Source organism: Helianthus annuus, chromosome 5 (assembly GCF_002127325.2).
Source record: "Helianthus annuus cultivar XRQ/B chromosome 5, HanXRQr2.0-SUNRISE, whole genome shotgun sequence".
Classification (NCBI taxonomy): domain Eukaryota; kingdom Viridiplantae; phylum Streptophyta; class Magnoliopsida; order Asterales; family Asteraceae; genus Helianthus; species Helianthus annuus.
The window spans coordinates 45,798,402-45,814,191 of NC_035437.2; the positions used below are offsets into that span (position 1 = coordinate 45,798,402).

General features: G+C 35.1%; 2 protein-coding genes across 3 annotated transcripts; one reads left to right on the forward strand and one right to left on the reverse strand.

Moving 5' to 3' along the window:
* Positions 1-1,330: 1,330 nt before the first annotated feature.
* On the forward strand, positions 1,331-3,700 carry LOC110940271. Its single transcript, XM_022181823.2, has 3 exons — positions 1,331-1,671; positions 3,093-3,116; positions 3,217-3,700. Exons 1-3 carry the CDS (start codon positions 1,488-1,490, stop codon positions 3,516-3,518), a joined length of 510 nt encoding a protein of 169 aa, XP_022037515.1. The 5' UTR covers positions 1,331-1,487; the 3' UTR covers positions 3,519-3,700.
* LOC110940269 (two-component response regulator ARR12) lies at positions 3,613-7,538 on the reverse strand. Of its 2 annotated transcripts, XM_035990479.1 has the most exons (8): positions 6,970-7,538; positions 6,476-6,628; positions 6,013-6,372; positions 5,857-5,933; positions 5,049-5,463; positions 4,721-4,976; positions 4,423-4,690; positions 3,613-3,897 (listed from the first exon to the last, which is right to left on the reverse strand). In XM_035990479.1, exons 1-8 carry the CDS (start codon positions 7,103-7,105, stop codon positions 3,808-3,810), a joined length of 1,755 nt encoding a protein of 584 aa, XP_035846372.1. In that variant the 5' UTR covers positions 7,106-7,538; the 3' UTR covers positions 3,613-3,807. The 2 variants fall into 2 exon arrangements, with proteins under 2 accessions (XP_035846372.1, XP_022037514.1); XM_022181822.2 differs by having other exon boundaries at positions 4,423-4,976.
* Positions 7,539-15,790: the final 8,252 nt, after the last annotated feature.

Below are 15,790 nucleotides of genomic sequence, written 5' to 3' on the forward strand. Positions count from 1 at the left end.
GAAAATATTAATGACTCGTAGTGAATTATTATACAACGCTACAAAACGCCAAAAAATTGACCAGAAAACGTTATAACGCCAAAAAATTATCTATGTGACACAAAAACAATTAACTCAATGCCAAATATTTAATGAATAAAATTAACGCCAAAAAAATCTTAGACACAACATAAATTAGGAAAATAAAAGAAGATTGAAAAGACAAAAAAAAACCCTCACGACCTGATCGTGTCTCGCGCCAAGTGTTGGGCCAGGATGCGTTCTCACACTTTTGAGCATTTTCTCCTGATCCCGTACCTATATATATATATATATATATATATATATATATATATAGAGAGAGAGAGAGAGAGAAAGTATAATGTATATTACAGCTTAACCTACAAAACGTACGCGACCAAATTACGCAAGTGTATTTAAAAATAACGCACGTTATAAATGGAACCTAATCACGCATGGGACGTTATAAATGGAACCTAATCACGCATGGAGAGCAGTTTTTGTGCGTTATTACGCATACATGTTCAAATCACGCATGTTTAAATAATCACGCAGGGGACTGATTAATCACTCATGGACCTGATCTGACGGTTACTATACTCGCGTACGTGAAGTGTATATATATATAGGGGATGGTTCAAATGAAAACCACTTTTATTGTGAAAACTCGAAAACTAATTAAAAAAAGCCTAAAAAACACACAAAAATTTTTTTTTTCAATTTTTTTTATAAAAATCGCTGCTTTTTATATATATAAAAAAACTTTTTTTCAAAAAAAAAAAAAAAAATTTGTGTAGTGCACATGTGTAATAATACACATGTGTAGTACACATACACATGTGTAGTATTACACATGTGCACTACACAAAAAAAAAATTTTTTTTTTTTGGAAAATTTTTTTTTATATAAAAAAACCTGCGAATTTTGGTTTGCAAAAAAAAAATTTTTGTATGTTTTTTTTGGCTTTTTTTAATTAGTTTTCGAGTTTTCACAATAAAAAGTGGTTTTCATTTGAACATTCCCCTATATATATATATATATATATATATATATATATATATATATATATATATATATATATAGCAATATTATACTCATATTAAAGATAAAAATGCTTAATTTTATGGTGTATTTTTTATAAAAATAATAAAGTATATAAAAGTTATTTTATATTTAAATATATTGATGTAACTAGTTGAAAAAATCAACATAACATAATTTTAGTTTTAATCTTTTTATTTAAAACACAATTACTAAAATACTCTAAAAAAACTAGTAATTGACACAACTAATAGAGTAATAGTAAGGGTTAATGTGTAACTTTCTTTCTTCATCCTAAACACCGAGCTTCTCAAACAAATGAAGAACACCCCCTTCTAACTTTCTTCATCCTAAACAAACACCGAACCCTTGGCTGGCACGCATCAAATCCTCCAACCGTCACTCCATGAGATCTAGACACAGCAGGGAGAAATAACCAAAACAAGATGACAAGACGATCTGGGTCTTGTTTCAGGTGTTGTCTGGTCGTTTTGGCAGTGATTTCAGCATTGTGTGTATCCGGACCAGCTCTTTATTGGAAGCTCAAAAGGGAACCCACTTCTTCCATCTCTTGTACTCCCTGCATCTGTGATAGTCCCCCTCCTCTCTCCCTTATTAAGCTTGCTCCTGGTATAAAACCCTTTTTTGTTCTTCTTGTTTTGGGGCTTTTTCTTACCTTTTATTTAATTAATTGTCGGTTTAAGTTGATGATGATACATGTTCTGTTGTTGATGTTACTGAAATTAGTTACTGTTTTAGTGCCTTTATTACTTGATTAGATTGTATTCGATCTGGGGTTTCTATAAAAGGTCTTTTTTTTTTTTTTTTTGTGAATAGCCAGCACGCAATGGCAAAAGGTAAACCCCATATTGTGCTTTGTGCTTGGTAGCCCAAGCCCACCATCTTTCAGTTACGTGGGAAAACCCACCGCATGTAGGCCTTGGTTTTAAAAAGCGAGACGAGGTCTAAAACCGAGGCGTGAAGCGTAAAAGCGGTGGGCTTTTCGTACCCGAGGCGCAAGCTAATTATATATATATTTTTCTATATATCCCATAGGTTTTTAGCCTTCCTACCCAAAATATAGCTATAAGTAAGGTTTTTATATGATTTTAGCTGCATGTACAAGCCAAAAAACCCAAGGTACAACAGTTAGATGCATAAAAACGCCTTGGGTACGAGAGGCGCGCGCCTCAGGCCGAAAAAGCCCAGAAAAATTCCCAAAAAAGCGCTTTTTTGGCGCTTCTTGTAATTACTCTAGGCGCTGAGCAAAAAAGCCCCAGAGTGTGCGCCTTGTCGCGGCTCGCGCTCAATTTCGCCTCAGGCACACTTTTTAAAACCAAGATGTAGGCCCACCATGTATAGAGTTTTTGATTTGGTTATTCGGAGTTGGATACTGGAATATGTGGAGAAAGATCTAGGCTTTTGGTGATATAAAGTTTTTCTTTATTGGTGTACACACAAGAATTAAAAAAATCACAAAGTTGATGTGAAATGAGTCTTAATTTGACCACTATCACTATGCATTGTGATATATAGAACATCCTGAAAACTGGTGCATTTGTATTGCCAACAAAATGCAATCGTTAGGGTTCTTGTATAATTGGTTTCATGATGTATGCAATAACGATTGATCTTTATCAAATCGAGGTTAAGGTTAAGGATTTTAGGAGGAAAGTGTAATTTTGTAGTAGCTATAGGATGTGTTATTCGCTCCTAGTGTACACTTAAAAGTAGCTTACTAAGGGGTTGTTTGGGAAATTCTGAATGGTTAAGTGCGGAACCAGTCAGAGGTCTTCTGAACCATTAAGAGCTAAACAAACAGCCCCTAAGACATTATTTTAGCACTCACTGTTTTCCTTTGTCGCTAACTTGCTATGTATATATACCTTTTGTAGTTATGTATGTTGTTAATTGATTTTGAAAAAAAATAAAAAAAAAAGGCTTGCTGACATTGACTTATGATGCATCTCTCTCAATTCAAATTTTTTTATACATCTGTAAGATGAAATTAATTTACACTTACATATTCTATCTTGTTCGATATATCGCAGGCTTGGTCAACCTTTCTGTAACAGGTGAGAGTTTACTCCATTATTACCTTTTACATTCTTCAGTATTATTAATGCCAAACGCCTCGTCATATATTATATAACCGTTATCTTTGGCAAATCGCAGATTGTGGGAAAGATGATCCGGATCTCAAAGAAGAAATGGAGAAGCAATTTGTGGATTTACTATCATCAGAACTAAAGTTACAGAAAACAGTCGGTGAAGAACACATTCGCCATATGAATATCACATTTGGTGAAGCAAGAAGGGTGGCTTCACAGTATCAAAAAGAGGCTGAGAAATGCAACACTGCCACTGAAACATGTGAGCAAGCAAGAGAGCAAGCCGAGGCTTTAACGAGACAAGAAAAAAAGATGACGTCTTTATGGGAGCGGCGCGCTCGTGAACTTGGTTGGGAAGGAGAATAAAACAGTATTATCAAACTATCATTATTCTTGTTTCCTATATGTATGTTAGTATAGTCGTCGTCGTTTCCTCGTTATATTATGTAATATAACATAGTCACTTTCTAATTACACGCGATTAAATAACAAGAAATAGTCATCACAGAAAGGGTATTAAAGAAAAAATAATATACTCTTTGTCATCAGACTCATGACTTGTTTAGACAACCTAAGCAAGAGTTAAGATTCCTCATCAATAAACCTAAATGGTAGCAACTGCAGGCTCTTTTATATTTCTCTACAAATCAAATGACTACCTAGGCTCATCATCGTAATCGCGATCTGGAGCTATATAAGGATTGTACCCGAATTCTCCATTCATTAGCACCGTCGCACCCTGCTCCTGCATTGCAAAAACGAAGATAATAAATTATAAAAAAAAATGAAAAAATTTCAAAAAGAGTAAATTACAAAAATCGTCCTTTATGTATGTCACTTATTGCAAACTGTGTCTTTTATCTTCAATAATTACAGAAAACGTACTTGATGTTTGCAAACCCTTGCAAGTTATGTCCTTTAGCCCTAACTCAGTTAATTTTTTGTGGTTAAATCTGACCAAATGTAACCCACATGAGGGTATTTTGGTCATTTTACTCTCATGCGGGGTCCATTTGGTCAGATTTAACCACAAAAATACCCTCATGTGGGGTCAATTTGGTCAGATTTAACCACAAAAAATTAACTGAGTTATGGCTAAAGGACATAACTTGCAAGCGTTTGCAAACATCGAGGACGTTTTCTGTAATTATTGAAGATAAAGGACACAGTTTGCAAAAAGTGACATCCATAAAGGACAATTTTTGTAATTTACTCTTTAAAAAAAGGGTAAAAAGAGTTGACTTAATAGCAAAGGGGAAAAATATTGTACTTGTTTCATCATTCCTGGTATAATATCATCCAATGAACCATAACCATTGCTTGAAACAAAACCGCTTTGTAGCTTTGTGTGGTCAGTCTGGACAAGAGTTGAACCACCGCCGTTTGGTCTACAGTGGCTCACCGGACCACTCAAACTACCGTAACAAGCTAGAGCCGAAGCGGCTAGTGTAGGAAGACCTTTCTGGTTTGGTAAAGATCGGTTAACATTTTGAACAACGTCACCAACTAAACCACCACCATGAGCTTCAATAGGTACAGCGACTGTTGTTGTGACGTTAGAACTAAAACCGCCGTTAATAACAGCCGGATAACTATAACTTTCACCAACGGGGATTAGATTAGAAGAAAAGTTTGGTGGTTGATTGCCACCACTCTGGTCAAGAAAGCCAGAACTATTTGAAAGAAGATTAAAAGATTCGGTGCCTGTAGAAGTCAACTTCACACCGACTTGATTTGCAAGAACGCTAATAGGATCGGTGAATGTACTAGAACCTCTAAACATCCGAGGTTCATCAATGGAAGTGTAATCAGCAAGATTGGTACCTATAAAGACTCAACGATCATCAAAAGTTCAATACGATACAATACAATGCAAAGATTATAACATCCGGGTACCTGTAAAGATTTGAGATTCTTCAATGGAATTGACATCGGTGAGTTGGGCGTTTGGTTTATTGAAGTACTGAAGTTGATCAAGATCGAAAGACGGTGGGATCCCATGAAAAAGATTCATGTTTTGGTGATTTGAAGATACAACCGGTTGTAGTTTGGTTTGGGTATGGTTTGGTTGGACGAGGGGTGGAGCCGTAAGGCTATGAAGAGACACACCCGTTGCACTGTTGAGTCTACCGAGCATGCCAGATGGCGCATACGTGGCATTTGGCAATCTTCCTGAACATGATAATGTCCTAAAATCTCCTAGTCCGTCAAGAGGGCCCATTCTCATGTAAGAAGATGCATCGTTGTTGCTTCCAAATGCAACCACCATGTTAGCTTGTTGACTGATCCTCTTTAGGTAAAGTCTATATTTCTGTATGAAGAAATCAAAATTTGCATAATTCAATTATTTCACACATGGGTATTTCATTAACTTCCAAAATACCATATAATTCCAAAAAAAAAAAAAAAGAGACCTTTTCTTCCATATAATTGCCAAAAAAAGACGCCAAAAAAGGCCTAATTTTTTTTCCATTTAATCGCCAAAAATGAACTTTTACTACTTTATTCAAAAAAGAACATGCTTTTTCAAACTATTTAATTGTAAACAAAAACGGACGCTTATACGTTTCGCCGTAATAGAAACCTATTCTTTTCCATTGATCACCAAGAAAGGTATTTTTCTCCCTTTAACCATCCGAAAAAAGGGTTATTCTCCATCTAATTGCCATATATATATGCATTTTTTAAGAGAATATGTAAGTACCTGCAGATGGCTTGCTACATTTTCCCTAGTAAGCCCATCCACATTCATCAAATCAAGAATCCTTTTAGGCACAGCTTCTGTGTAATTTAGAATAAAAAACGCGCGTTAGCAACTATTGTACATGTAACCGATGTTAATTTACTAAAAAAGACTCACTCTCAATGCCCAGTTGATTAATAGCAGCAACGAATTTTCTATGGAGATCAATAGACCAAACAACCCGTGGCTTCTTCTTTGCCGTTGGATCATCACTTTCATTACCATTTTCTTCATCTTCTTCTTCATCTTTTCGTTTTCGGTTCAATTTCTCGTTCTGATCTCCACCTTCGTTCCCTTGATCTGATTTTTCACCGTTGTGTTTTGACTTTGACTGTGATTTTGACTCAACTTTTCGCCTGATCACATGCTGCCATATGTTGCGTAGCTCCTCAAGGCGAACCGGTTTCACGAGATAATCGCAAGCGCCATGAGTGATCCCTTTCATCACAAGATTCCGGTCACCGTTTCCTGATAACACTGAAACAATTTCATGAAATCTTTGCATCAGTTTTTGAGAACACACAAATCGGTTTGACCTTATAAAGTCAAAATTGAAATCTAGATTCGGCATTCTCCTTACTGATGACTGGTAAATCCATTTCGAGCCCAACGAGTTCAAGAAGCTTGAATCCATCCATGTCTGGCATGTAAACATCACTGATGATCAAATCAAATCTGTTTCTATTCTCTCTCAACATATTCAGTGCTGTTATTGCTTGATTTGTTGTTGTAACTGCAAAAAAAAAAAAAAAAAAAAAAAAAAAAAAAAAAAAAAAAAACATGATCTTTAAACCAAAGAATTCAAACCCATATAAGGGTCACAGTCATATTATTTATCCACATCACAATAATTTGAGACACATAATTCAGTAAAAATCAAGCCTTGACCTTTGTTGACAAAGACTACAACTTGTAATAAAAAAGATCACAGAATTGCCTTAAAATTGTAACCCTAATAATGATAACTGTGCAGAAAGAAACTGAATAAATGAAAACAATTGTTGAAAAAACACAATTATATTTTATTATTTTTGAACCACAAACAAAAGTGAAAACAAAAACTGAAGAACTAACCTTGATATTGGCATTTTCTCAAAAGACCCTCCAATAATTTCAAACAAGTTGGATTATCATCAACAGCAAGAACTCTCATACCAATGGGAAACCTGTCAATTTCATTATCACCCCCTCTAATTTCCTCAACTGTCATCTTTATTATTATTTTAAAAATAATATTTTCAAGACTCAAGAAAGACACAAAGATTCAGAAAGTTTGGATCTTTTTCACTTTCTTGAACACAAACAAAACAAACCCACAAAGAAAGGAGGAGGAACTCAAAGATTTTAGAGAGAGAAAGTGGATCTTAGAAAGAGAAAGCAGGATGGTGACTTGGATCAGAGCTCACACATATGGACAATCATGGGAACTTTGCCAGAACAAATGGAATGGATTTCAGTTTTAAAAAATACAAGGAATCAAAACACTTTACTATTTCACTCATCAAAACCCCCCTTTTTCTCTCAAGGGTTTTTGTCTACTTAATTTCTTTAAATATCCTTTTTGCAGAAATAAACAAATAAATAAAATAGAATAGAATAAATGGCTTCGTTAATAAAATATTATTTTGACAAAAAAAAAAAAACATTTTATGTCTGATTAGTTTTTAAAGATTTTTGCAACATTTTTATAAAATGTAACCTGTTTTTAAACAAACAAATCTTTAAACATGAAGAAATTAAAAATAATAAAAGGCCTTTTTTAAAAAGAAATATCATTTTGACAAAAAAAAAATTATTCTAATAAATTTTTCATGTTTTTACAATATTTTTATAATATCTAACATTTTTCTAAATAAATAAGCTTTTAAACATCAATTATACTATTTATCTTTTTTTAATAAAAAAAACAAGACTTTTATGGTTACTGTGGGTCCCATTGCATAATTTAACCATATGTAACTCAAAATAATGGTATTTTGGAAAGATGTTAAGGTTGTTATCAATTGATGTCTTGCTGTTAAGGATTGACACAATATGCCCACAGATTTGATTGAGAAGAGCATTATAAAGGGAACATGTTTTGGGCAGTATGGTAATTTACAAATAGAAGGTAATCTAGACAGAATCCTGGAATAATTGTTTTCATTATGGTTTAAATGCTAATGATGTCAAAAAAAAAAAAAAAAATGGGGGTGAAAAAGGAAAATCATTTAAAGCTATTGAAATAGTAATATTCACTTTTATTACAGACTTTTTTCAAAATTTGAAATGTGGCACATTTAATTTGAAATTAAGTGAATTAGTATCGGATATATTTTTAGGTTTGTTAAACAAACCAAAAAAAAAGGCAAACAACTTTTCATATCTTTTGACCAGACAATTCTAGTTCTATTTAATTTTTATCGTACGGGTGGATGTTATTATTCCTCTATCTCATTAAGGTTTGTTAAACAAACTAAAAAAAGGAGCAAACCATAACCTTTCGTATCTTTTTGATCATACACTTCTAGTTCTTGTTGGGTTTCTAGGAAGTTTTAGGACGACAACATTTTTATGGAAACTAGAATTACGACCCGTCGCAATGCGGCGGGAATTCTTTAGTTATAACTAAGTCGATTTAGGACGCGCACGTTATGTTTAACCTGTCAAACGGAAAAAATAGACGATGTAAAAATGTTCACCCACACACGCACGTTGCGTCGTGTTAACTCGCATTAGAACGAAACGTAAAAACGTTAAACCAAAGACGCACGTTGCGATGTGTTAAGTCACAAAATTTCGAATGAACCATAAGCGAAAAAAATTTGAAAAATCCCAAAGCCAAGGTTACAACAACGGAACAACCATATGAATAACCATTTTTTCTTTGAAAACCCCCCAAAAGCCAAGATTACAACACATAAGTAAAAAAAAAAAATCAAAGTGGTTAAATCGCAAAAGATGGAAACTTTTGAATTAGAAGTGAAAAATCAAATTAAACAAAGGGGTTAAATTACCAAAGATTAAACTTTAAACTTAAATTGTCAAAGATTAAAACTCTAGGGTTAAAAAAGAAACAAAGATTAAAACTTTAAACTTAAAGTGTCAAGGATTAAAACTTCAAGGTTAAAAAGGAAAATTCCATTTTTTTTTAAAAAACTCCCAAAGCTAAAGTTACAGCAACCTTAAGCATAAGTTAGTTGCTTATTTATAGGTTAATAATAAAAGGTGAAAATACAATATTATTTCTTATTACCATCAAGCACTAATAAATCAATTACCATGTTATAGGATCAGATTTAGTAGAAGGCTTAACCCATGTTTAGACGCTTAACCCATGTTCAGACAATCAAAAATGCAGTTGTTAAGCTTTTCCTTAATGGTAAAAATTCATATCAATTTTTTTTTTCAAAATTGTTATATACCTTCATTTTTGCCATTTAAACACATGTTTGATACTATATAGGTTTAAGATCCTGTAAAAAAAATGAAATTTGTAAAAAGGATAACAAAAAACATGATGAGAATACATGTCATTAAATAATTTATTAGGATAAGGGCAAATAAGTAATTTAATAAAATAACTTAATTAAAAATAAAATTCAAAAACTCACATGCAATGCACATGCAAATCCTCCCGTCGTTTTTAAACGTCAATAACTTTTTATACGTGTCTTTTAAAAAAAATTAAACCATAATAACGAGTGTTTTTATCTTTAATATAAGCACCATATTGCTATACTTATATAGAGAAAAAAAATTACGTTTCAATCGGATGTTTTAGTCCATGGTGTTTTCTCTATGTTGTATTAATTGTATAGTGATCCAAGGCGTTGTGTTTTACTATAAAACACCATAGAAAACAAGACTGAAAGATTGAATGTAAATGGTATTTGCAATGTTATGGTGTCTTATATACGTTCATGGTGCTTTTCTGCAAAACACAACACCTTAAATCAGTATACAATTAAAACAACAAAGACAAAACACCATGGACTAAAACATACGATCGAAACGTAAATGTTTTTCTCTATATAAGTATAGCAATATGGTACTCATATTAAAGATAAAAAAAACACTCGTTATTATGGTGTAAATTTTTTTGAAAAAAAAGTTACGTATAAAAGTTATTTACATTTTAAAAAGACGAGGGGAAATTACATGTGCATTGCATGTGTGTTTTTGAATTTAAAAATGTTAAATTTACCTTTATACCCTTTATATAGAAAATTAATTATTTTAATGGTAAACACTATTTACAGTTTTACCATTATAATCTCAACCATTAGATTAAATTTACATTTATACCCATAATATAGAAAATTAATTATTTTAATGGTAAACACTATTTACACACACTATTTACACACACTTTTTACAATAACTCTACCCGATACAATAAAGATAGATTTATTATTTAGCGGTGATTAGTGATTAGTGATGCTTTTGTTTTGGTGTTTCTTTGGTGTCATGTAGTCTACATCTTAAATATGGACAAATAATTAAAATATAATTTTAATATTCATCTTATAATTTGCATGCAACATTACAAAAACATATATATATAGAGTAGGGTTCCTGCGGAAAGTGTGTTTTTCCTAGAAAGTCTAGGAAGCGATCTGGGCCATCCAATTGGTGTGTTTAATGGCTTAGATCAAATGGATGGCATTTTCGTAATATCTGAGTTATATAATTATAGACTTTTAATATAGTGAGGGTATTTTGGTAATTGGAAGTGTTTTAAATAAGTCAAGAAACTGCCATATCAATAACCAAATCCCTAAAATCATGCGATTTCCCCTTCTTTCTCTCTCTCTCTCTCTCTCCCTCTCTAAACCGATCTCTTTCCCCTTGCTGTTGGCGACGCAAAACAGGACCCCAAAAAGCATTCAGATTTCGGTTCCAAAGCTTGTTCATACCCCTTTTCTTCACTAGGTATTCATATCTTGTGTTGTGATTAAAGTTCTTGAAGTGCATATACGTTTTCGGTCGTAATCTGCTTGTAACTTGGCTGCGTGTTTGCTGTTTTAATTGATGATTGTAGAGAGGCTTGTACCGTGGTTTCTGAGCCGTTCTTGATAAATGGAAGGATTACCAGCATAGATGGTAAAACACGGCGTCAAGAAATCTGCTTGCTGTTAAAACACAGCGTCAAGAAATCTGATTGTTGTTAAAACACAATGCCCAGCAATCTGCTTGTTGTTAAAACACAGCGTCAAGGAAATCTGCTTGCTGTTAAAACACAATGTCAAGAAATCTGCTTGCTGTTAAAACACAATGTCAAGAATCCTCCAGCAATCTGCTTGCTGTTATAACACATCGTCAAGAAATCTGCTTGCTGTTAAAACACAGCGTCAAGAAATCTGCTTGCTGTTAAAACACAATGGCCAGCAATCCGCTTTCTGTTAAAACACAGCGTCAAGAAATCTGCTTGCTGTTAAAACACAATGTCAAGAAATCTGCTTGCTTTTAAAACACAATATCAAGAATCCTCCAGCAAATATGCTGACTTAAAACACAATCAGATTTGCTAAACTTCATTATAAAACAACCTGTTGTAAAACACATTATGATGTAATTTAATCATCAAAAAACACAATATGATGTAATGTGACATAGACAACAACATAAAACACATTCAGAGTGTTAAAAATGCAAAAGAACTGTTAAAACACAACCTGATTATATATTGACTTTAGAGTGTTAAAACACACTGACTTCACCTCTCTGACTGGTAAAACACATCACCAAGACCTGCTGATAGTTTTCCAGATAAACACATTGACCTCCAGATTTGAATTCGAAAACAACAAAAATTCCGAAAATCATGGAATGTTAGTTAATGAAAAATAAATTCCAAAAATAAAATTAAAATGTGAAATTACATAGTTGCCCTTTTAGTTAAAATAACTCAATGCCACATGTCCAATTCTTATTCCCTCCTAGACTTTCTAGGAAAAATAGACTTTCCACCCAACTCCTACTATATATATAAAACAACAAAAATTCCGAAAATCATGGAATGTTAGTTAATGAAAAATAAATTCCAAAAATAAAATTAAAATGTGAAATTACATTATAGCCCTTCTACTTAAAATAACTCAATGCCACATGTCCAATTCTTATTCCCTCCTAGACTTCCCTTGTGAGGGGTGATAAGTTCGCTGGCCTTCTTTGTGTCGCTAGCGGACTTGTGGTTCGCGGGCGGACTTAATACTTGAACGCGAGTTCGAGTGCCGGCGTATTTAATAAATACTCCGGTAAAATAATTTTGGTTCCTAGCGACGGTATTGCGAACGAAAATCTTGAACGCGAGTTCAAGTGCCCAGCATATTTAATCAATACGCCGGGTCAGTTGTTTGCTCAATAGCGATACCTTGACCGCGTATTTACTCGATTCTGGCGTATTAGATTGTTGATAAATACGCTCAATTTGGTTATTGTCAAAAAAAAAAAAAAAAATGGAAATCAATCACAGTAAAAACAGTGCTTGGATTTTTGATTCCGGTGCCACTGACACCATGACGTTTGAACCATCAGACATACGATCAATGTCCAACCCTCAAAAAACTCAAATCCACACTGCAAACAATGGAATGATGCAAGTGAAAGGAGGAGGAACAATTGAAATTTCACCAACTATGAAATTATCAAATTGTCTCTACGTTCCGTCATTATCGCACAAACTGCTCTCAATTAGCCACATTACCAAGGAGCTAAATTGCACAGTACTAATGCATCCTACTTTCTGCCTTTTACAGGATATCAGGACGGGTGTGATTATTGGACGTGGTACCGAGCGCCAAGGATTGTACTATGTGGATGAAGTGACTCAACAGGGTACTGTGATGTTGGCTCATGGAACTGATAACCGGGAAGCCTGGCTATGGCATCGACGTTTGGGACATCCATCCCATGGTTATTCGCACCTTTTGTTTCCAAAACTCTTCCCTTCAAATGGGAAACTAGATTGTGAAACCTGTTTTCGCGCCAAAAGTCATCGACACCCGTTCAAACCTAGCAATACGAAAGTTGCTTCACCTTTCTCGTTAATCCATTCTGATGTGTGGGGTCCTGCTCCTGTGATGGGGGGGCAGGGTCTTCGGTACTTTATATTATTCGTGGATGATTGCACTCGCATAACATGGGTATATTTTTTAAAAAATAAAGCCGAAGTTTACGAAAAATTTGTCATGTTTTATGCTATGATCCAAACTCAGTTTCAAACTCAAATCCAAATCCTTCGATCCGACAATGGGGGGGAATTTGTCAATACGTCTATGAAACAATTCTTTACAACCAAAGGATTAATTCATCAAACCTCTTGTGCCCATACCCCAGAACAAAATGGTGTTTCCGAACGGAAAAACCGTATTATTCTTGAAATGACTCGAGCCCTTTTGATCGAATCTCAAGTCCCTAAATCCTTCTGGCCGGAGGCAGTTGCAACCTCTGTGTATCTGCTGAATCGGCTTCCCACAAAAGCTCTTAAATTTAAGACTCCCTTAGATTGTCTATCTAAGTCTGCCAGTATTCCTCATCCCCTTACACTTGAACCTCGAATCTTCGGGTGTACTGCTTTTGTTCATATACCCAAAACCAATCGAAACAAGCTTGGCCCATGTGCTGAAAAATGTGTATTTGTCGGCTATGGGATCGATCAAATAGGCTACCGGTGTTATAATCCAATAACTCGTCAAATGTTCACCACAATGAATGTTGACTTTCTTGAAACAAAATACTTTTATAACACCCAACTCAGTGGTCAGGGGGAGAGTGACAGTATAGACACTCTGAGCTGGTTAATCCAAATTCCCTCATCTGAAGAAGTCACAACAGAAAACTATCACAGTACTGCGAGTCCTTCAAACACAGACATACAATCCGCGGAGCACAGTACCACTGAAGAAAGTCCATCCAACGTGATGCCTGAGGTAAGAAATACTGAGAACCCTGAAAGTCCTACGTCTTATAATTATGAGACAACAGGGGAAAACATAGAATCGACAAATACAGAACATGTTGACCCAAATGTTGAGCAGGTTGAAAATCAGGTTGAAAATGAACCAGTAGTGGTTGAACATGTTGAACCACCAGGTGCATCAGAGACAACCGGAAGATACTCTCTTCCGCCGAGATCCAATAGAGGGGTTCCTCCAAAACGGTACTCCCCAGAGAAGGAGACCAGAAATTCAAGATATCCTGTAGCTAATATGGTCAACGGGAACTTATCTAACAGTGCGAAAGCGTTTGCTACTTCTCTATACACTGAACAAGTACCTAATTCCGTAAAGGAAGCACAAGGTAAGAAGAACTGGGAAGAAGCAATGGAAGTGGAGATGTGTGCTCTCATGAAAAACAACACATGGGAGAAGTGCGTTCTTCCTAAAGGAAAGAAAACAGTTGGATGCAGGTGGGTGTATTCGATTAAATATAAACCAGATGGTTCCATTGGGCGATACAAAGCTCGGCTTGTAGCCAAGGGTTACACTCAGACGTATGGGATCGATTACTCTGAGACTTTTTCTCCGGTTGCAAAAATGGATACCATTAGAGTTCTCTTCTCCGTAGCAGCCAATAAGAAGTGGCCTCTTCACCAGTTTGATGTTACAAATGCCTTTCTCCATGGAGACCTAACAGAAGAAGTCTACATGGACGCACCTCCAGGTTTTTCAGGGGGTTTTAAAGAAGGGGAAGTTTGTCGGTTGAAAAAATCCCTTTACGGGCTAAAACAGTCTCCTCGGGCATGGTTTGGGAAGTTCACTTTGGCTATGAAAGAATATGGATATCATCAGAGTAACGCTGATCATACTCTGTTTCTCAAGAGAAGAAACGGCCTTGTAACTTGCTTGATCATATATGTAGATGACATGATTATTACCGGAGATGATACAGAAGAAATAGCACGGCTGAAAAGGAATCTGTTTTCAAAGTTTGAAATGAAAGACCTTGGGAATCTTAAGTATTTCCTCGGAATAGAAGTTCTCAGGTCTAGGCAGGGGATTTTCATCTGCCAAAAGAAGTATGTCCTTGACCTCCTAGCAGAAACTGGGTTGATTGATTGTAAACCAGCAGATACACCCATGGTAGTAAATCACAATCTTCACATGGAACTCAATGGAGAACTTGCAGATAAAGAAAGGTATCAACGGCTTGTGGGAAAGTTAATTTATCTCTCTCACACTCGTCCTGATATAGCTTACGCTGTTGGAGTGGTAAGTCAGTTTATGCACCAACCACAAGTTGCCCACATGGAAGCTGCTCAGAGAATTCTAAGGTATCTCAAGGGAACTGCAGGCCATGGTGTGTTGTTCAAAACAAATGGGCATTTAAATGTTGAACTCTACACTGACGCAGACTGGGCAGGAGATAAGGGAAACCGAAGGTCTACATCAGGGTACTTCTCCTTGGTTGGCGGAAACCTAGTTACCTGGAGAAGTAAGAAACAGAAGGTGGTTGCTCTGTCAAGTGCAGAAGCAGAGTTCAGAGGTATAGCTCGAGGATTAAGCGAAGTTCTTTGGATCAGGAAGCTGCTAGAAGACATTGGCTTTTCACAAAAGGGTCCTAGTAGAGTTATGTGTGACAATACCGCTGCAATACAAATCTCAGAAAACCCAGTTCAACATGATCGAACAAAGCATGTGGAGGTAGATCGACATTTCATCAAAGAAAAGTTGGAAGGAGGGATCATAGAGCTCCCGTATGTAGCATCAAAAGATCATATATAGTAGGAGTTGGGTGGAAAGTCTATTTTTCCTAGAAAGTCTAGGAGGGAATAAGAATTGGACATGTGTCATTGAGTGATTTTAACTAAAAGGGCAACTATGTAATTTCACATTTTAATTTTATTTTTGGAATGTATCTTCATTAACTAAAATTCCATGATTTTCGGAATTTTTATTATTTTCGAATTCAA